We start from the raw sequence: 21,845 nt of genomic DNA, 5'->3' as shown, positions 1-21,845 counted from the left end.
AATATATGCAAAAAAATTATTTTGCATGAAATGCAATATAACTTAGATTTAACCATACCCCCTTTAACCATTTCATCAATTTGATGTTACATTTCACTGGTCCGAAATTAAATGCATTGAGTGTCTATGTTCCTCGATTCAAAGATATCCTTGGTTTAACAATAACTTTTTATAGTCTCTTGACAAGCGTAAAATCAGGGTTATACTGTAATTAATGTTGTTACAGAATAGATTTTTACTAATTAAATTTGTTAACAAATCTTTTTTTTCTCTCTCATTTTTTTAGAAGCAGCTATATGATGAATATTTACGGCAGAGTGTTGCAGAGCATGAACTGTGATACCAAATTTTATGAAGTTTTTCTGTGTAAATTTGTTTTAGAATTAGTTTTTTACTTATAAAATTGTAATAGAATCTGGTCTCATGAAATCATTTCAATCACACAAATTGAAACATTTTATTGATAGGAAACACTTAAAATATAAATGCTTCTAAATACACTTATATACATAACATATTTATCACAGATTTAAAGAACCAACTTATAACTTATAGTGTCAATACATAAACATTTTTGCAACATTAGATTAAAGATGTACCTGTTGCTCAACTTATGCCACTACTTATTGGACTATTTGAAAATCATGTAGATGAGATGTAAGAAGATGGAGTGGGTGTTATCCCTTGGAAATGTTTCGAGACTCAAGGCCTAAAACTGCACTTTTTAGCTGTTTGGTGACGTTAAGGGATAGGAAGGTTCGGTTGCTCTTCCCAAAAAATGTGACGCCGCTCTCAGTCAGTAGCTTTAGATGAAGGAAGAGAAAAAAACTAACAATATAATGCTGAGAAATCCAGAAGAACAACGTGTTAAATTTTTTCGCATCAAAAGTGAAAGTACCGCCCGAGGCTGACTGCCCCTCCCTAGCTACGCCACTGGGTACAGGAATGATGGGGTATCAAATATTGCTATTTTTAAATTTGTGTACGAATTTTCAGACTGTATTTCAAGCAGAACTATTATTTCTACAGAATTTAAATCATTTAAATAGGAGTGTTCACGAAAATTTAATTCATGAAAGATTCCTTTGCCTCTAATTAGGCATTTCATACAATGCTTCAGCTTAAAATATTAATTTCAAAAAACTAATCATTTAAAACGCTCCAAGCTGGTCACCACTGGGAATAGTCCGAACTAATTCTGTACCAAATTTCAAGGCTGTAGTGTTATGGGGTCTCCTGGACATGAGACAGCCACAGACAAGACCTATTTTTTTAAATTAGAATTGAGGTTATTAATTGATAAAGTAAAATAATATTTAGCAACCAGCCTTTTGGCAATATATGATGAGATGTTTGACACCATCATTTAACTACAGCTAACCTTTATTTTATTTTTATGACTAACAACTATTTCTTTGAGTAGCTAATTAATATCTATTGCATGAATTGGTCATAATATTTCATTATGTCAATAATATTTTTTAACTTTTTCTTCATAACATTGCAGGATTTTATATGATTAGCTGTTGGATATTTTAACTAAGTAACTCTATGTAAACAAAGCTATAAATAATCTAAAACATCTCTCATTGCTAATAGCATTTCTAAAAACATCTAAAACCACATCTTTAGGTATAAAAACTTAAAATAAATACATAAAAAATGCAATCACTGAAATTTAAAAGCATACCCATAAATTACACTTAAAAGGCACTTTCGGCATTTTGACGCAAAGCTGAGTGTTTTTCTACATATGTTTGTACTGAATTTAGTACTGTTGGCAATTCTGGCAGCTTATAATCAGGAAATTCTGAAGCTGTAACTGTTGATCCATTAAGTATAATAACTGGTTTTGGTTCCCACATGGATTCAGACTGACTTCGTATCCGAGGCTGGATTGCAGCAGTTAATCTCTACAAAAAAACATGAAAAGTAATTAGGGACATGAAATACTTTGTAGGAAGTGTTAATTTTATTTGAAGTAGCTCAATGATTTTAGTGACTGAACCAGGGGTGTTTATGATCCGACATTTCCAAAAATTTTGGTCTGGTAACATTCTAAAACTAAAAAATTGTATTTAAAAGAAAAAAAAACTTTTTTTTTTAATGATTCCACTGATTTTTCTACACATATTTGAAGAGTTTTTACGGGGGAGAGAGCTTCTAAAAACTTGCACTATCTTTAGAAAATTGTTCTTGAGTCCACTTGCACCCCTGGACTGAACAAAGTTTTTACAATCAATAATAAATTAATAACTTACTTTTATTGAAGAATTAAGAGTTTTTCAGTAGAAACCATTCTAAATGGCAAAATTTCGGCAGACTTTTAAGGTCTCATATTTTGATAATAGGGATCAAGAGCAAATTACTTTTTGTGTCACAAAAAAGTTTGGTCTGCTGTTTCAAATGCTACCTATTTCAATTTTTTTTCATTATTACACTATTTGTGTTATATTGTGTTACCAACCCTGGTTAGAAACTGGTTTCTGAAACTACAATAAAGTAAATATTCTTAAAGTATTGGAAAATCTTTTTGAAAATTACAGTACTTAAGAGTAATTTTATATTTAGAACAATTAAACAAGGCTAAACATAAATTACGTAGATCAATTTTTAACACTTACACTAACTAAATGTGATTTTGGAGTCTTTCTATATGCTGCAATTGCAAGGAATGGAATCCAACAAAGAGTAAGACCAACTAAAATCCATCCCATTACATGTGCCCAAGGAGGATAGCGGTAGCCTTTTCTAACTACAGTTCCGCTCATTTTTATCAAGCTGTAAATCAATGTTGCCTGCAATTAAAGGGAATATGAGAATTCAAATGCAGTTTCCTATCTGTGCATTATGTATAACACATTCATAAATGGCAATAAGGTATCAGTATACGTAGGCTGTTCAATAAGTAATAAGACTCATCTTAATGCCACGAAACCACTCGTAGGAATTTTAATTCCTGTGGCATGAGAAACGTCTGTTGTCTGTATTAACAAAACCTACCGATAGTTGGCCCGTACAGATTCATGTTCCTGAGTATCAAGTGTTTGAAGTGAAGCCTGTTGGCGGGCTCCTACAAGACGCAGCCAGTTGTAAAAATGGAAATGTCATTGGAACAAAGTTATGCGATTAAAGTTTGTTTCCATCAGCAAAAATCAGCATCGGAGATCTTTGATATGATACCTGAAGTTTCAAGAATGAAGCAATGTTTAGAATCAGTACTTTTTGCTGGCATAAAGCTGTCAAGGAAGGCAGGCAAAATATGGAACATATTGAACCTGAAGGACAACTTTCAACGTCCATCACAGAGACAATGATTAACACTGCTGCTATTATCAAAGGGATCTCAGAATTATTTTACATCAGTCATTTCCGGCTGTTTCCTCAATTTAAGAAACCATTACAAGGCAAACATTTTAAAAGCAACAAAGCATGTCTAAACTCTTCGGAGGCGACTTTGAAATAGCTCTCACAAACTTAAAATTCACAAGTTTTTAAGACGTGGACAGAACGTTGGTATAAATGCATTTAGTCCCGCAAAAGTTATTCTTTAAAAAAACATGTAAATTATGACGATTAAAGTTATTCTGTATTTTTTATAAATTTAGTCTTATTACTTATTGAACAGCCCTCATAGTTTCATATTTTAAGTAAATCAATATTGAAAATTCAACAACTATGTTCTTACCAATATAGTAAGGGGACTTAATATCATCCACGAAAACTGATAAAAATAGGATGGACTCTTTCCGGTCATTTGCCGTATGCAAGAAGAAAGATTACTCGCACCTAATTCAAGATATCAAAAATTAATAACGACTCACAACTTTGCAATTAAATAAAGAATCATTTAAGCATATACTAAGGAGTTATAATTTACACTTGCTAATTTAATTTTTTTTTTAAATGCAACTATTCAAAACACATGTTAGAGTGGAATTTTTCAAAAAAAAAAGTAATATTTGACATATATTGAAACATATTTATTTATTTATTTTTTGACATATATTGTTCACCACTTGTCTCAGTCATTCGTTACTGTTTTACCAGAAGCAACTTAACTGACAAACTAGTGTTTGAATATTTTTTGTCATATGTGTTAACCCTTTTTTTGGAAAATTCTTTTGATGCTTTCTTGTTCTTTGTTTAACATTCCTATATAAGTAATAGTAAAGATTTACTTCTTTTAAGCTCAATGATTCATTTTTCTAACTTTATTCAAGTTCTCAAATAATTTTAACATGCACTTAAAAAAGTCAACTGAGAAAAAATGCGTGTCAATGACTCAAGCCAGATAAATATATATAAAAAATGTGAATGAACCACAGAAACTGCAATTTATTGCTGTACAAGTTTTTTTGAGGCCACAAGGAACTTCTTAGCAGAAGCGTACAGAATACGTGAGTTGCATTTTCAAAGAACATTTTTTTTTTTAAAATTCTGTATACAAACACTTCGTCTAGTCTAAAAAAAATTTGTATATATAAAGGTCAATTACAATATGTTATTTCTATATTGTTGCCTCAAAGCAACAGTAGGATATCTTACTTTTATTCCTGGGATTAGATGTGTTACCGTTGCTCTGAGGTGACGATATATTTAAAAAACATTTTTTCAAAGAAATTGGGTAAGTTTTTAAGCTAGAATTTTACATAAATTGCCTATTAAGGGGATAAAAGATTTTCCACACATCTAAACATTCTATGTCATTTTAAAGTGATTTTTTTCTGTACAAGATGAAGTTTGTTCTTGTTTTCTCAACCAATTAGAGCAGGAGATATAAGGGTTGTTAATTTAACAAAAACCCTAGGTTAAACTTGATTTAAGCACAGAGCTAAAGAGCAAAATGTTACTGAAGATCACAACTTGGAAATTACTTTTCAGTGGTACTTTGTTATACTCAGGAATACCTTAGCTGTGACATTTCGTAGCAAAATTGAAATTTTGCACAAATTAGTTTGAACCCTAGGGGAGGGCTGCTCTTCAAAGTTTTTTTTTAAACAATTTTGTTATGCATATTGTAATCAAGTACTTTTTTCTCTTCTAGTGAGAGGAGGATTTTCTTCTAATTATCATGTCCTGTCTGTTATAAAGCTGATTTACATGAACTTCTAATTACAATGAGCTCTTTTATTGAAATTTTTTCTATTGGAAAAAGAGCAGGATTTTCATTTAGTTTCCATCAATGAGTATTTTACTCTAGTTTCTTCCAAGCAGATGATTTAATTCATTGTGAATTGCTTAAGATGGTGAAGCAATACTTAGGGATTCATGAGCATTAGCGAGTAGAGTGTTAAGTCAAATAGTTCGTTTAAAAACATGTTACAATTCTAGCTTAAATGTGTTACAAAGATCCTCTACCCACATGTAAAAAACATCTTGCTATGCTGTTCGCTTATGTATATTTCCAGCATAGGCTTCTAGTTTTCCTAGCCGTTAGAGAGTTCAATTTATTTTCAAGTATAGTATCTTGCACACATTACATTTTATAGTAGATTGAGTCACTTCCTACTGTGAGCATTATTTCAGCATTACAGTTTGAGAGAGAGTTTTATCTTCCTGTATCTTGATAAGATTCTTGCTTTTCACCTGCCGTTACTTTGAGAATGTACTTGAAAATCAATTCTTTTTAAAAAATATATGCAATTCAGTCTTACCATAGAGCCAACTGAGGGTACTAACTTCAAGTAATGCAACAACACATGTAGCAATAACTGCAATGTAATGATCAATAAGTTGGAAGAAAAATATCCCAGCCTGTAAGAGTTGAGAACAAATATTTTTATATTTCCAAGAAGTTCAAATTTCATTAAAAAAATTGTCTGCAAGTTTCAGATAACCTATCTAAGAAAAGATTTAACAACTACTGTTTTTTAAGGATTTTTAATTATTTATAACTACTTTTATGCTACAAATTCAAAAGTCTACTTATTATCTTAAATTTTTCACTTAGTCGCCATATTTGGTCGTTTGCACTATGGAAGTAGACGTAAACTTCCAAAAACAGAATTGGATGTTTATCTCAATGTAAACTATAAAAAGTAGCATAAAATGTGCAACAAATTATGAATTTTTAAAAGTTAATTATTTTCTAGAAAAGAAAATTTTTAATTTTAATATAAGCATCCTTTCATATGCGCAAGGAAAAAAAACTCTGATGATTATCCTATAATTGGCAGATGTTGATTTTTGTTATTATGCATTATATGGTATGCTGATCGATGCAACAAGTTAATCATATTTATACTGAAAAATAGCTTTGTATTTTGCTCAATATGTTTTGTGTTATATACTAATAAGAAAATAAAAAGTATTGTAAACCAAAAGCAGATGCTAAAAGGTTGCTGCGCAACTACAGCAAAACGCTTTTATTACGCATGACACCTGACATCGAAGAAACGCTAAAATAAGTTGAAAGTACTTTGTTTTCGACAAGTAGTAAACCAATTAAAACCGTTTTGAACTAAGTGTTAAAAAAAACTTAAAATTTTGGGAGAAAAAAAGAAAAAATCAAGATTTTATACATTTTTTTTTTTACTCTAAGAGGAAAAGTTTCAGTTCTTCTGCACTGGTACTTTAAACAATTTTAATTATATTGAAAATATTGCTATTTGAACTTAATTTTAAATGGAGCAAGTAACCTGAAATTTTCTAAAAAAACAACCTGGAAAAGTCAGAGAATTTTTTTTTAACCACAAGTGCATGCACCCTGTAAATGAGCCTCTAAACCAGCAACCATTGCTGCAGCTGGGGGAGGGGAGATGCCGGTCCCTGAAATATTTGATTTTTAATTGTAATAAAAATAAGATTAGTATAATGTAAACTGGTTTCAAACCACCTTTTCTTTTAGCGAGTTCTTCCCCCCCAACTATAGAACTATGAGCAACAAAAACTCAAAAAATAATAAATAAGGGAGAACAGGAGTAGAAAGGGTAGGTTAGTAGAATAATTTAACAGTGGATGAGAGAGCATTTATCATTTAATCCAACTAACTGAACCAACTTGGCTCATGAAGTAATAACTTGTAACTCCTTATCAGGAAAATTTTCAAGTTTCAGCAACATGAGATGATTTGTTACGAATGATAATTTGACCACTTTTATCAGCTCTGGTACAGAATTAGAGATTAAATTATTAACACAACGGCCAACTAAATTATCCAAAACTGATTTGAAAATTTTAAATTTAAATTCAAACAGTTTTTATAAAAAGCGAATATAACATAATAATTTATATTACATGCAAATTTTGACATTGGGGGGTGACTGCTTACGATGGGTTGCCAGAAGAACTGAATATTTAACTGTATATTTATTACAAACATTTACGTGAGGAATGAGCAATGCTGCAACCTGAAGGAAAGCTAAATCTGAGGGAAGAATAACAAAATTACCAGACCTAAAAAATCTATTTTTCTATACAAAAATAAATAATTAGCTTGACATTACTGTTGGCATAAAATAGATTTATTCAATCATTTTGTTTTCTGTATATGGAAGAAAAATGTCAAAGTATAATTTTCTAACAATTGTGTTCAAACTTGAAAAAACATTACCACAGCTGAAAATATTAAATGATAAAGCATTTTATCAGCTAAACAAAACAAAAAAAAAATGTATGCTTAAAAAAGACAACCTTAAAATGTGTTAGTAGTTAAGAAAAATATTTACCTGAGTCAAATAAGGTATTGAAGCAACAAAACAAAAACCACATATCACAGCTAAAAACATAGAATGCCCTTGAAATCTCTGTTTTATATAGTATGTATACGCTTCTTTTAAAGCAGATATTAAAGTTGCCACCAATTTTATCTGAAAAGAAGAAATAGTGTGTTAGACATCATTAAAATTTAATTCAATGTTTTAAACATTCTAATTTAGTTCTAATATTGGCTAATAAAATTCACATGGCTATTCATAAAAATCAGTGAAAACAAAAATGAAAAAATAAGAATGATTACGAATTTTTGAAACAAATAGTGATATAAGAAAAATTAAAAAATAAAACAGACAAAAAGCAATTCACAATTGTACAAATCAAACATAGCAAGGCACAAGCTTTTAATGAAAACCCAAATTTCAATTTTTACTTTACCATGATCTTCGAGGAAGTTCTTGGTAATTTGAAACACATATAAATCCCATTTTTGCTGGAAATTCATACCACATTAAATTAGATTTTCAGCAGAGGCATGCACAGGGCTTCAGAAATGGGGGTACCGCTGCACCGGGAGGCTGAAATTACCCTTGGAAAGGCTCTCATACCTGCTCGCTTAAGGAAAATTTTCAAATATTGTGAGTAAAAAAGCATTTTTAAATCCTATGAGGTAAGAAATTAATGAACCCAATAATGTAACATTTTAGCCACATTCGTATTAACTTTCATTTCTATGTGCTAATGGGGTTACCACAGTAGCCCTGGTGACCCCTGTGCGCACGCCTATGATTTTCAAAGTGACACCTTTTCATTCTTCTGTACATATTGTTATAACATAGCTGACGTCTTAATTGGGCATTTATGAATTTTTGGATTCCTTTTTATTATTCGTTCAGATTCAAACCTCGTTCTCACAACACCCAGACATCACCATGTCACATTTCTTAAGTTTCAAACTAATGGCATATATATATAATTTAAAAGAAGTGGCACTGAATTTGATGACAGTATTTTAATGTATTTTGTTCTTTCTAAGAGAAATTTGTTTGAACATGGACAATTCTTAGAGAAACACATTGATAATTTAAAACAATAAGGGAAATCGTAGGGAGGGTAATAAGTTTTTTATAGTGATAATTATCATAGATAAAGGTCATGATTTTGACTTTTTTATTGCATAATCAAATTTACATCATTTTATACCTCAGAATCCAAGCCTAAGCATAAGAGCGTTAAGAAAAATAGAGCACCCCAACAGGAAGGAAAAGGCATAGTTCCTATAGCAACTGAATAAATAACAAAAACATTTCCTGGATCTGTAAAAAGAAGGAAAAAGACAAGCCAGAATTAATTATTTTAATTTATAACATTGTAAAAATGAAATGAATTGTATGTCATCAATAAGAGCAATCCCCTCCCTAGACTTTTATTTGTACAACAACCAGGATTTCGGAAGAATCAAGTGTTCCTTATTGCAATAATGGGAAATCAACATTCATTAAATAACAACTCTTGAATATGGCATATCACTCTCAAGAATGTTCACAGATCCATTTTTCAGTTGACATTCATACCACAAGTCTTGTGCTCTTTTATTAATTTAATAGAAGAATTTCATACAAGACTAAGAAGGATAGGTAACAGATAAATATGTTTTAAATTTCAAAAAGTTATGTCTCAAATAAATTTCAAAACAGAAAAACTTTAAAATAATATACAGTTGAACTCTTTTAATATGATAGCGTTTAATATGAAATCATGGCTAAAACGAACATTTTGTTCGTTAAGTTTGATTTGCTATCTAATTACATTAAAATTTCACGCATAACACGTACATTAAATTAAAAGTCTCGGCTAAAACGAACAAAAATTTCTAACCTCATTATTTAAAATGTTCATGGTTGAATACTGTAATTTTGGTTTTTAAAAAATATTCATCATTTTGTTAGGTAATAGAAGTAAAATAGTGTATCGAGATGAAAACATTAAATATTTTACAGAAAAAATAAAGGCCACACATTTGTTTACCTGTGGACATTTCAATTTACTTAGAGGTAAAACTGTTCATCTCCTTTTCCGCGATTGTCTTCCTTATTCAATATTTTTCAAAAACGTATGTATTTGTAAGAAGTTAGTTATTTTTTTTCTGAATGTACTAATAGTTAGATTACATGTGTAATAGTTGTAATATTTCTTAAACATAGATAAGCATTTCTTAGTTTTTCTCCCCACAGTATCACTCATTCATGGTTGTTACAAATAACGGCTAATACGAACAAATTCATGGTGTTTTGACATTTCATATTAACTGAGTTCAACTGTATATACAGTCAATTACCGATAACTCGAATATTACTATAACTTGAAGTTTTTATCAAGTTCTGACCCCTTTGTCTTTAATTCCATGCTAATTATTCTCAATATCTCGAAGTTAATTTCCTTTAACTCGAAGTTTTTTCAAGGATGACTTGAAATTTATTTCGTAAGAATGAAAAAAAAAGAAAGAAGTGACTTTGAGAGAAAAATTAATTCACCTTCACATTTGCAATCTCTGTACAATAGACCTCTAAAGCAAGAAGAGCACCTGTTGAGCCAATGTGCGATAAAGGAGATACATGTGGGGAAATAATTTAGCTTGTTTTCTTTTGTTGTACTGTACTGTTTACACTTTGACATGTTGCTGGACTATGAATTTGCTTTTAAGTCATGAAGTAGTCAAGTCGAGTGTACCTTTATTCAAAGGCTAACCTAAGTTAAGATGCGTTCCCCTTCATTCTTTAGTTCGATCATTTGCTGATAAGCTCCTGAGGAACAGAGTAAGTTTTCTTTACTATTAAAGATGTCTAAGTAAGTACTCTGTAAATTATATTAAAAGAAAAAGAGAAACTTCTAAAGCGGTAGAATCCATGAATCCGAATTTGAAGACATGCACCTTTCCTGAAGTAGAATCAGCTCTATTCAAGTGGTTCCAGCAGTTTCGAAATCAAAACCATGCTTTTGATTTTTTTATCTCAATACCTTTGATTAAACTGTGCATATTGTACTTAGAAATATTTAAGGTCTGTATTTGTGTTTGTTATATGTACATATTTATTAAAATATTCGATGGTTTTTAATATCAAAATGTTGAAAATCATAACTAGTGCTATGTCGAACTTCCGATAAGCAGGGGTGATTGTGCTCCGGTATTTTACCGAATTTCCGGTATTTTCGGACGTATTTCTGGTATTTTTATGTCCGAAAATACCGGAATTATGTTTTTTTGTTATGCGTTTATCTCTCCACCTCCGATTTTTTTTTAAAATCATATAATACTCATCAAATATACCTCCAAGAGCCTTAAGATGGACAAATGTCAAGATAATTTGTATAACACCAACTCAAAAGTAACTTTGCAACCCATTAAAAATTTAATCAAATGTACACACAATATTTTGACTCAGAACTATTTAATACTATGGCAAAGGTGCACTTAAGTAATAGGGGCCAAAGATTACCCCCCCCCCCCGTTCTCGCCTTGAAACTTTCAGGTATTTTTTGATGAACTCACAATCACCCCTGGATAAGTTGAAGTTTTTCGTCGGTCCCTTTAAATTTGAGTTATCGCTAATTGACTGTATATTCTACAAGCTTGGTTTGCACTAAAAAGTATGAAATAAAATAATTGTATGATTTCTTAATTACAACACTCAAAAATTGTAGTAGAACTGAAAGATAGGGCCATTCCACCATCACGTGCAAGACAAAAAGATGCTTAAATTTCATTAACATTTTGTCATTTTTCTTAATATTTTAATTAAACAGGGGTAGGCAATTTTTTTAATCTTTTCATTTGATACAAAGATACTCCTGACATAGTTATATTTTTAAATAGTTTCGTTGTTTAAAATTTAATTTATTTGCATGTGTCACTTGCAGGATGTCCAAAGTCAACCTCTTGTAACTTGCTTATGAGTTAGTTTATTTTTTTGCTCTGTTAATATATTAATGTTAAAATAAATTGTAGATTTTGGGAGCAAAGGTTCCATTGTAAGAGAAACATATCACAGTTGTTGAGAAACTAGAGTTTAAACTATTGGAAAAATTATGTATTGGGCTATTTCATAAAAAGTAGGCCCTTTTTCCCGAATGTGAGGGTTCATGTGTTTCATTAAAAAGTAATGATGAAACCTTTTGCTTAAGGAATCACACATTCATTTGTAATTTGATATGCAATAAAATTTTGTATCATTATTTTAAATTATTATTTTTAATGAAATATATGAGGCGTGACGTGCAGGATAAAATTATCGTTTTCCATGTCCCTATATGCCACCTATTTCTTCTCTCATATTTTTAATTTAAAATGTGTTTGCCGCTTTAGAATTAACCTTAATGTAAAGATATAAGATTAACTGCAAATTTTTAAAGTTGAAATTAAGAAATCATATACTTACATTATTTCATACTTTTTATTGTGAACTAAGCTTATAGAAATAATCTTAAAGAATTTTTAAAAAATAACAACATTGTTTTATATTTTATTACTGTGTAAGGTACACTGTCATAATCTTTATAAAAATTTCTAAATCACTAATTGTAGGGGGAAAGCTACTTGTTAGAAGTTTTAAGAATAATGTTAATGATTATTCTCAAAAGAGTTTTCGTAACAACTTTTATGCAGTGATTGGCAATTTTTTCTACTTCAAAACTAGTATTAGGACTAACAGAGTTGTTAGGTTTTTGACATGTAATGGTTTTATTCGGTTTTAACCATGAATTAACCCATTATGTCAAAAACCTTCTCATGAAAAATGTCAAACTTGTTTAATATTTGTTACCTGCTAAGGTAATAAAATTAGGTAATAGTAAGTCTTTGTTTTTTATTCTTCACTAGCTGCATTGCCCAACTTTGCACGGTCTACCTCGAAAATAAAAATTATGTCAAGTAACGTATGTTCAACAATCAGGCTTCAATTAGAAGAATAAAAACTAAATTTCATCCTGTCAAAATAATCATTCTCAAAGAAAAAAAAACGGCAAATCAAAAGTTTTCGAAAAAATTAAACGCAATCCTCCATAAATACAACTAAAATCTTTAAAAAAAGAAAGATAAATTGCCAAATAATGTTCAAAAAGGGAAATTTTTACCTCAAAACGAAAACAAAATTTTATTTAGTCATAGCCGAGAAGAAAAGACGTGGCAACCTTCTGAACAATAATTTAAAATAAAAACGTGCAAACGATACTTTTTCGATTTAAAATTTCTGTTCTATTAGGCTTAGAAGTGCTTTTTAATTTTTAATTCTGTGGGTGTCTTTCGCGCGCCTTCGAATGGCGCCGAAATCGAACTGATCTTATAATTATTTTGGGTAGAAAGAGCCATTCAATACCATTTTTTGGGTCCTGAAATGAAAATTCGATCGGTTCTCTTTTTTTTTTTTTTGGCGTTTGAAAAACCCCCTACGTTCTTTCTCGGGGGCCCAAGTACCTCCTTGACACATTTGGTCGAGATCAGACGTAAACTGTGGATTCGTATAGGGAACATACACACACATATATCTTTGTTTTATTTATATAGATTGTCTAATTATTTCAACATTCTACAAAAGTACCATTTTGTACTATAAAAAATTACTATTGAATTATTTTAACAACTTACTATTTGATTAACACGATTTTGGTTATTCTACAACATGCCTTTCTGTACAATAAAGTGCTTTTTAAAGTTTGAAGGCAGTTTTTCAATTGTGCAGTTTAAAAACTGTGCAGTGATAAAAAGCTATAGTTTGTTTTCTACATTAATGCATAATGATATGCTATATATTATATATGTTTATAAAAATTTCATTCTCTACATTCAGTGTAAATTTCACTCCAGTTCAATTCATTTTATCAGTTTAAAAGTTTGGAATACATACCATCATTTAGAACTTTCCAAAAAGGTTTCCTTAACTTTTCAGCAAGATGTCCTATTGTAGCAAAAGTCACACACCCAATTAGCAAAACAGTTAGTAATGTAACCAGCGTTAAGATAATTGTATCCCTGAAAAAAAAAAAACACACAGGTACACATGAGTTTGCAGAAAAATCAGTATAGTAGAAAGACTTAAAATATTTTGAAACATAACCTACATGTTCAGCAACTGATCAAACCAAATACACAAAATTAATAATTTGAATATCGGCATCTTGAATTCAAATTATATTTTTCTCAAGCACGAGTTGCAATTCTCATTGAGTTTCTTGTTTCTACAAATTGCTCCTGTTCCCAGGAATCAACTTTATTTATACCCAACTCTCTCGGCTTTACACAATCCTAAACATGATTCTAATTTCTGTGACTTTTTAACTTAATTTGCAATCGATCTGACTGTGACTGTTACCAGAAAGGCTTTACCTGACCTGTAGGAAGCATCCATCAGTGTTTTGTGTTGCACTCATGCAATGTCCAGGCCCTGTTCAAACTAAATTAGTACAAATATTTTTTTTTTTTTTTTATTAGACACAAAAAGAAACTCCCTATGCACCACATACTATCACATAGGGCCCGAAAGTAAGAGGCACAACAGTACAAAATACACAAAATAAAATGAGCACAGCATACAAACAATTAACAACGAATAGAGAAGAAAAAAAAAAAACACACACACATACAAAAAGGTCAAACATCTGAATAAATAAAACGTTTAAAAAGAGAAAAAGTCTCGACACTCTGAACCAGAGCAGAAGGAACAGGAGGCCAAGAAACAGACAACTTCCTCAGCTCCCGCATAAGAATTTCTCTCTGGGGGTTAAAACGATTGCAACGAAACAACAAGTGTTCTGGATTTTCAATATCCTGTCCACAATCACACACGTTACTAGTAGAAATATTAAATTTATACAAGTACTCTTTGAAATTACCATGCCCAGTAAGAAACTGAGTGACAAAAAAATCAGTTTTGAGATGTTGCCGTTTCAATCTAAAGAAAATAGTGGGAAGGAAGTGCTTGGTCCATTTTCCCTTATTTGAAGACAGATACTCTGAATTCCAATCCTTAGTAGCTTTCTTAAAGTAGAACAGTTTCTAGAACGAGGGAGGATTAGCTACATCTAAGGAAAAAGGTAAACGAGTAGCCTCTTTTGCTAAAGCATCAGCTCTTTCATTTCCTCGAATTCCTGAGTGGCCTCGCACATGGGTAAAATCGACATAAATATCGTGTGAATTAATATTGCTTATAATGCTTTGAACTTCCACAATGAGCTTTTCAAAGCTTCTGATATTCAAAAGAGAAAAAAGAGGGTCACTGCAAATCAGTACTTTAGCTCCAAGAAAATTCGAGACGTGTTTCACTACGAGATTTAAGCACAAGAGCTCGGCTTGGAAAACGCAACAGTTGTCACTGATACGGAACTGATGAATGGAGAACTCAATCTCATGCTGATACAAAACAAATGCTAGTCCGACTCTCTCATTGATCTTACTGCCGTCTGTGAAGCAAACAAAATCATAGTTGTTCAAATTAGTGGCATTGAAATCTACAAGTGAAATAGGAACTCTTTTAGAGGGATGAGGAAGATCGGAGGGAGAGAGAGTACTATTTAAGTGAACATCCCGAACGGAGCGGAGATAAGCATCTCGAGCAAGCATCGTGTTGCAAATGACTATGTCCAAAGGAGGCGCACCGGCCAGAGCAAAAATGTCTTCGTAACTCACCGTTCGGTAAGCTTTGACGATTCTCAAAAGGGCTCTTCTCTGCAGTTTTCTGATTTCTTTGCGATTTATTTTCTTTTTTAAGCTGTGCCCCCAGATGCATGAGGCATAAGAGATAACCGGCAGTAGCCCTTGATTATAAATGAGTTTCGCAGTGTCCATGGTAATTCCATAGTTGTTTCGACAAATACAATAAAATGCACAAATAAGCTTCTCAATCTTACTCGAAAGAAAAGAAATGTGCTTTTCCCATTGGAATTTAAAATCAATGATAGCTCCAAGATATTTCATTTCCTCCACGCTTTCTATTGGGAAATTACCAAGCTTTAGATTCAAAAGTACAAATATTTGCAATCTTTTTTTTTTGGAAATAACTTTGTTACTTTCATAACAAAAAAAACTATTGATTTAATTTTTTGCATTGGTCATTTTCTATAAACTTCTGAACATGTTTCTCATTTCTCTGACTTTTTGTTTTGATTGAATTGAGCCTCTATCAGTGTTTTGTGTTGCATTGATGCTACGTCCATACCCATTTAAAAAAGATGTTTTTAGTATTTTATTTATTTATTTATTTATTTTTCTGAAAAGAACTTTTTTAGTTTCATAACAAGTAAAATTAAAAGGTGTTTCATGCATATAACATCATATGTATTCCTTAAAAAAAAAAAAAGTTTGAATCATTTAAAATGAAAATAAACAAACTTATGTATCAAATATTTCTTCTTTTTTGATACAACTTTTATAATCTTTTGCTAAAAAGTTAATAACAAGTACAAAAATTACTTTTGTGTTCAGTTTCTCATTTTTTTATTAAAATGTTGAACCCCTTTAAAAAAAATCCTAAAATATATGTTTTTTCTTTATTTTTAAATACTAAAACACAATTTAGTTTTCAACTACTATTTCAAACAGAATTTAATTAAAATTATTAAAAAATATATATTATATAGACAGAAAGCACCCAACTTTTAAATTAAGAGCTGAGTAACTGTCATGGAGCAAAAAGACAAAACTATCAATTGTTAGCAGAATGAAAATATCCATCATGTGAAGAAAGAAGGAAGGAGATGTGGGTGTTGAAATATAAATGTTATCACACATGAATCTTTTAATACTCTTTTCTTTGAAAATAATTTTATTTTAAATATTTACAATATTTTTTTTATTTTGTTTACTGTATCTTAAATTAAATATTTTTGAGTTTAATTTGTGACCTAATTTTGCTTTATTTACACAAGTTAAAACGTTCTAAGTGAGGAAAATAGAGAATTGTAAAAAAAAGCTGTCCTCAAGCAAAAAAAAAAAAAAACTTACCTTAAGAGATTATTATGCTGCTTATGGCAAGAGCCCATTAAAATGCTTGGACCCAAGATTACTCCCAATGAATGAAATGCTTGAGCTAGAGAATATAACAGCACCTGTAAATTGACTATGTTAAAGTATATTTGGCAAAAGATATATGATGCAAAAAATATTTTCAACATTCAGATTTTGACAAAAAAAAAAGAAGTTTTGTATTAAAGAAAATGTATGGCTAAAGTTTTTTCCTACTCTTCGTATTCCGTGTAATTTTTTTAAATAAAAAATACAGAAGTATGTTTTTATGAACGATATTTACAAAAATATTTCTGGGAACATGAATTGTTTTGCTAATGATGTCAACGTTATGGGGACTGTAGGAAATGAAGAACAAGCAAAACAGCTGCAAGAGGATCTAGATCATATTACAGAGTGGGCTGATAAATGGGGTATGGCTGTTAATGTTGGGAAATGTCAAGTGCTACATTTAGGGCATGGAAAGAAGTGTACAAGTTATTATTTGCAAGGTTCAGCCATTAGTCAGGCAGACAAAGTTACTGATCTGGGGGTCTTAATAAGTCAGGATTTAAAGTTTAGCCAACAGTGCAGCATTGCTAGTAACAAGGCCAATAAGATGCTTGGATTTATCAATAGATCTATTTCAAACAAATCTAAAGAAATTCTTCTGCCCTTATATAGAAGTTTGGTAAGACCTCATTTGGAGTATGCTGTTCAGTTTTGGTCTCCTTATCTTAAGAAAGACATTAATGTATTGGAAAGGGTTCAAAGGCGAGCTACAAGGCTAATAAATGAACTTTCTTACTTAGACTATGATTCCAGGCTTAGAAGGCTAAAAATGTACAGTCTTGAGCAAAGAAGAGACCGAGGGGACATGATTCAGTTGTTTAAATTTATTAAAATGAAAGATGTTACGGGGCTGAAGTTTAGCACTGAAAACAGGACAAGGGGTCATTGTTTTAAGCTATTTAAATCTCAGGCTAACATGGATGTTAGGAAAAATTATTATTTTAGCAGGGTAGTGGAACCTTGGAACAGTTTACCGGAAGAGCTGGTAATGAGCAAGGGAGTAGATAGTTTTAAGAGGGTCATTGATCTTCACTGGGGATTGTAAATTGACTAGGACCAGTCTAGCTGGGCCCAGAGCCTCTTGCAGGTCGTCACTTTTGTATTTGTATAAGTCCAACTTGAGAATTCAAAGCTTTGCATACTTCTCATAATGAAATAAGTCAAATTTCACAACTCTAAGAACTTCATTTCAAGTAAATATTTGAAACATTTTTGAACCTTTCAAAATTATTTGGTTACCAATTTGGTTGAAAACGACTGTTTATGTTCAGGTGAGTTTCTGCTACATTGTGAAAAAGTATTGAAATTTAAAAGAATAAATAACAATCCGCGATACAGAAAGTGGGTGGCTTGAGCCTCTTTCCCTCACCCAGAGCCAATAATTTCAATCAGTAAGATAGGCCCGTCATTTTATGGCGCGGGGGGGGGGGGGGGTGCAGTTGTTTTCTCCTGACCCCTAAAGAAGGACAGGCCTGTTGTACAAGCAGAAATTTCTGGTAGCATAAAGAAGCACCTTACAAGTTTGCTACCTTTCCTTTAGAATTTAAATTAAGTAATTGGTAGTTCTAATAAAACTGATGCCAACTGTCTTGTCAATGATCTGGAGCAGGGCTGTCTAACTGCAAAGAGCCCACAGGCCAGAATTCCGTTCACTGATCACCTGACGGGCGCAGTTTGAAGAAGTTGAACAATAACCTCTTACCTCTTATACAATAACAATTAATGGTTGAATTATTAATTGTAAAACAATGAAACAGAAGGATTATAAAATATTTGCTAACATTTTAATGAGAAAGCTGAGATGATTACGCCTTCTTTGCGAGGGCAGGAATGCTTACAGGAGCTTATAAAAGTTTATCCAAGAACCTAACATTCGTCGCAACCAGTCAGCGAGTTCCAAAAAGTTTAGGCATTCGTATGACTCCAAAGATGCCAGAAACCAGGGTGGCGACAGGAACTGTGAAAAAAAAGTTCCCTGACTTTTCCCTGATTTCCCTGATTAAGTTCACCAAATTTCCCTGATTTACATTACCAATAATAATGGTTTTCTTTCTTTGCTCTACTTGAAATCCATTGTATGTTTGTATAAAATGCAGTATTGTAAACATATCAAGTCAATTTTTTGGGGAAAAAAACCCCCTACAAAACAGTATATTAAATTTTTCTACATGGAAAGATTAGAGAAAATTAAAAAAAAAAAAAAAAACTTTACTTCCAGAAACCATTTAGCATAAGAATTTTAAGAAACTATTAAAATTACTCTTAAAAACATATGTGTATTTATGATAGAACTAAAAAGTAATTGAAATTATTTTGAACTAAGTTTCCAAACAGTATAATAATTGTTGCAATAATAACAAGTAATAGTGAAAGAATAGAAGTAATGTAGTTATTCTTATATAATTAATTGACATATTTATGCAAAACAGATGAAACCATTTGACATCCATTAATAGGGAGCTTTTCTCTAATCAAGAACATAGGTTTTAATGAATGAATACAGCATTTTAACAATAAAAAATAAAGATATTTAAAGTAAGAAAAAACAACATCAAAAAAGCACAAATTGCCGATTTCAGCAGACACGTGTTTTGGCGTTTCAGGGAACGCCTTTCTCAATGCAAAACGTAATGAGCTTATGGACGAAAGACACTGGACAATGGAATAAAGTCAAGGAGCTAAGGCATTAATGAAGGCTTCCTCTTTGCCTGTATGGTTGTTTATTTTACGTAGCATTGAAAGCGTAAAAGGAAATTACAAGCTAGGTAAAATAAACAACCTAACAGACACAGAAGCAATCTTAGGAAGTTCATCCTGTGGTTAATAAGTAAGATTCAATACTTTGACGTTGAGGAAAAAAGATGCACAAATGCGGCAGTTTACAATCGCACCTCATTAATTTTACTTTATTTTTTGAACAGATAATTGGCGGAAAATTCGTAGGGAATTAAAGTACTTAATTTTGTAAAGCAAAAAGATTTTTTTTTCTTCATAAAATCAATTTTCCCTGATTTTTTGTAATTTTTTCAAAATTCCCTGATATTTCCCTGATTAATAAAGTTCCCTGACTTTTCCCTGATCTCCCTGATTTCCCTGATCTGTCGCCACCCTGATGTTGTAAGAAATTCAAAAATATTAATAAAAGAGATTTAAAACTAATTATAAGTACAAATACAAATATCAGAGCAGAATGCATAAATACTCACCCTTGGATCCAACATGGTATCCCAATCAATTACAAACAAGTGTTTGAGGCCATTTTTAGCCCCATCTAAAGCAACTGTACGTAAAAAGACACTAAACAATAGCAGGTGTGATGTCACTGTTAAAACATAAATGGTAGTTCCTCGAAAAAAATCTGTCTTTCGAAGAGCAAAGTAGGTTAGTATCCAAACAAAGAGCACAGAAGCTAAAAGTTCAAATCTAAGTTCGCCAGATTCTTCAATACTATTGCTTTTATCCAGCATTTTAACACTAAAAAAGGATAAAAATGAATACTTATATCAAACATAATGGAAAAAAAATTGTAGCAGGAATCAAACTTTTTTTAAACTTTAAGACAAGATAAAAGTAGAAAAAACAATTAAATATTTAAGTCCATTGGAATTTTTCTCTTTGCAACATTCAATCACCTTAAAAATTTCATAATAAATAATGCTCATGGAAAAATATCACATTAATGCATGAAAATAAAATAAAATTGGAAGCGTAAAACATTTCCCATTATCAGACATTCCAAAAAAATAAGTAATAAAGATTTTTTTTTTTCTAATTTGATGCTACATGGAAGTGTTACAATGTAGGGACTTGGTAATTTTAATTACTGATAATATTTCGTATTTTAATTTATGACCATTACTATAATTAGTAATGTAGTAGTACTATAATGGTCATATTGGTGCTATTTTTAACAAATAGCACCAATAGTTCAACAAATCCTTGAATGAAATCACATGGTATAGTGATATTAAACAAATTTTATTGTCATTTTGGCAGTGCTGAGTAATTTTCATTGGTCTGCAACTTGATTTATTTTTTAATGAATTTCATGAAGAATGGAGCAATAAATTGAATTTCTCTCCAAAAGTAAATTTCTTTAGTTCATAACCATTAGTAGTTTCTTTATTTTTTGTTGTAAAGAAAAAAAAATATGACAGCATTTTTTCAGACTAAGAACCGTTGTACAAAGGTGCTTAGAGACAACCCACAAAAAATGAAAATTTTTAGATGAATTCGAAAAGCAATATTCTCCTCAAGGCCGATCCTAGGGTGTCGGCCGCCCATGTGCAAAGACCTAATGTGCCGCCCCTCAAGAGCAATTTGCATTTTTTGACTAATCTTTAACGTCTATATAAATCTTTCTTTAAATTTTTATGCCAAGTTCAAATTTTTAAAAAAAAGGGGGGGGGGGGGACAGAATAATGATCTTATAAAAAGGAAGAAATTTGTTATAGTAAGAAACTCCTTAAGTACAATTTATATCTTTGAAGAAAGTAATAGATACCAAAATTTATTAGTCGTAAAAACGCATTTTATAGTAACATAAATAAATATCTCTGTGCTGTTGCAAAGAAACGAAAAGTAACAACGTATAAAAAGCACAAATTCGCAGATTACCATCTGCGAATTTGTGCTTTTTATACGTTGTTACTTTTTGCATTTTATAGTCTTTCTTCAGTGACATCAGAGAAAGGACAGAGGAAGGGGAAGCGTAAGGGGAGGTGTCAGGGGTTCAGGGGAGGAGGATTGCTCCAAGAAAATTATCAAAATTGGCGTATGAAAAAATATTTTTTAGTTAATCTTTAGTTGTGTTTGGTTTCAAGGACAAAAGAGTCAAGTATATTCAAGGTGCATGGAGAAATTTTCGAAATTGACGTCAAATATCGCAATTTTAGGAACTTTTTCGAGACTTTAGGTGAAAGTAATGTTGCAGTTTCTTCCTAAAATTCTTGCAAAACTGAAATCAATTTGAAGCTATTTTTTAAGACCGTAGCTTAGGAAGGTTCGGCGTTCTTCCCGAAAAATCTCTGAAACTGAAATTTTAAACCCGCAAATTTTGGGTTACCTTTGTTGACGTTGCAAGAGGGAGGGATATTCAATCGTCTCCCATCGAAAGATTTCGAAA

At 31.2% G+C, this 21,845-nt stretch overlaps 2 protein-coding genes across 2 annotated transcripts in view; one reads left to right on the top strand and one right to left on the bottom strand.

Moving 5' to 3' along the window:
- The window catches only part of LOC129221254 (uncharacterized), a 103,960-nt gene extending 103,517 nt beyond the window's left edge, over positions 1–443 (top strand). Inside the window, exon 13 of the mRNA XM_054855709.1 lies at positions 287–443. Within this exon, the coding sequence (XP_054711684.1) occupies positions 287–340 (54 nt within the window). The 3' untranslated portion in view covers positions 341–443. The remainder of the gene's footprint in view (positions 1–286) is intronic.
- LOC129221253 (sodium- and chloride-dependent GABA transporter 2-like) overlaps positions 439–21,845 on the bottom strand; it is a 29,867-nt gene continuing 8,460 nt past the window's right edge. The window contains exons 4-12 of the mRNA XM_054855708.1: positions 19,927–20,194; positions 16,649–16,752; positions 13,557–13,681; positions 8,860–8,972; positions 7,671–7,811; positions 5,658–5,757; positions 3,689–3,789; positions 2,625–2,798; positions 439–1,913 (exon numbers count right to left, since the gene is read on the bottom strand). Coding sequence (XP_054711683.1) covers positions 1,704–1,913; positions 2,625–2,798; positions 3,689–3,789; positions 5,658–5,757; positions 7,671–7,811; positions 8,860–8,972; positions 13,557–13,681; positions 16,649–16,752; positions 19,927–20,194 — 1,336 coding nt within the window. The 3' untranslated portion in view covers positions 439–1,703. The remainder of the gene's footprint in view (positions 1,914–2,624; positions 2,799–3,688; positions 3,790–5,657; positions 5,758–7,670; positions 7,812–8,859; positions 8,973–13,556; positions 13,682–16,648; positions 16,753–19,926; positions 20,195–21,845) is intronic.

Source organism: Uloborus diversus, chromosome 4, assembly GCF_026930045.1.
Source record: "Uloborus diversus isolate 005 chromosome 4, Udiv.v.3.1, whole genome shotgun sequence".
In the NCBI taxonomy this organism is placed as follows: domain Eukaryota; kingdom Metazoa; phylum Arthropoda; class Arachnida; order Araneae; family Uloboridae; genus Uloborus; species Uloborus diversus.
This window is presented reverse-complemented; position numbering and strand designations above follow the sequence as displayed.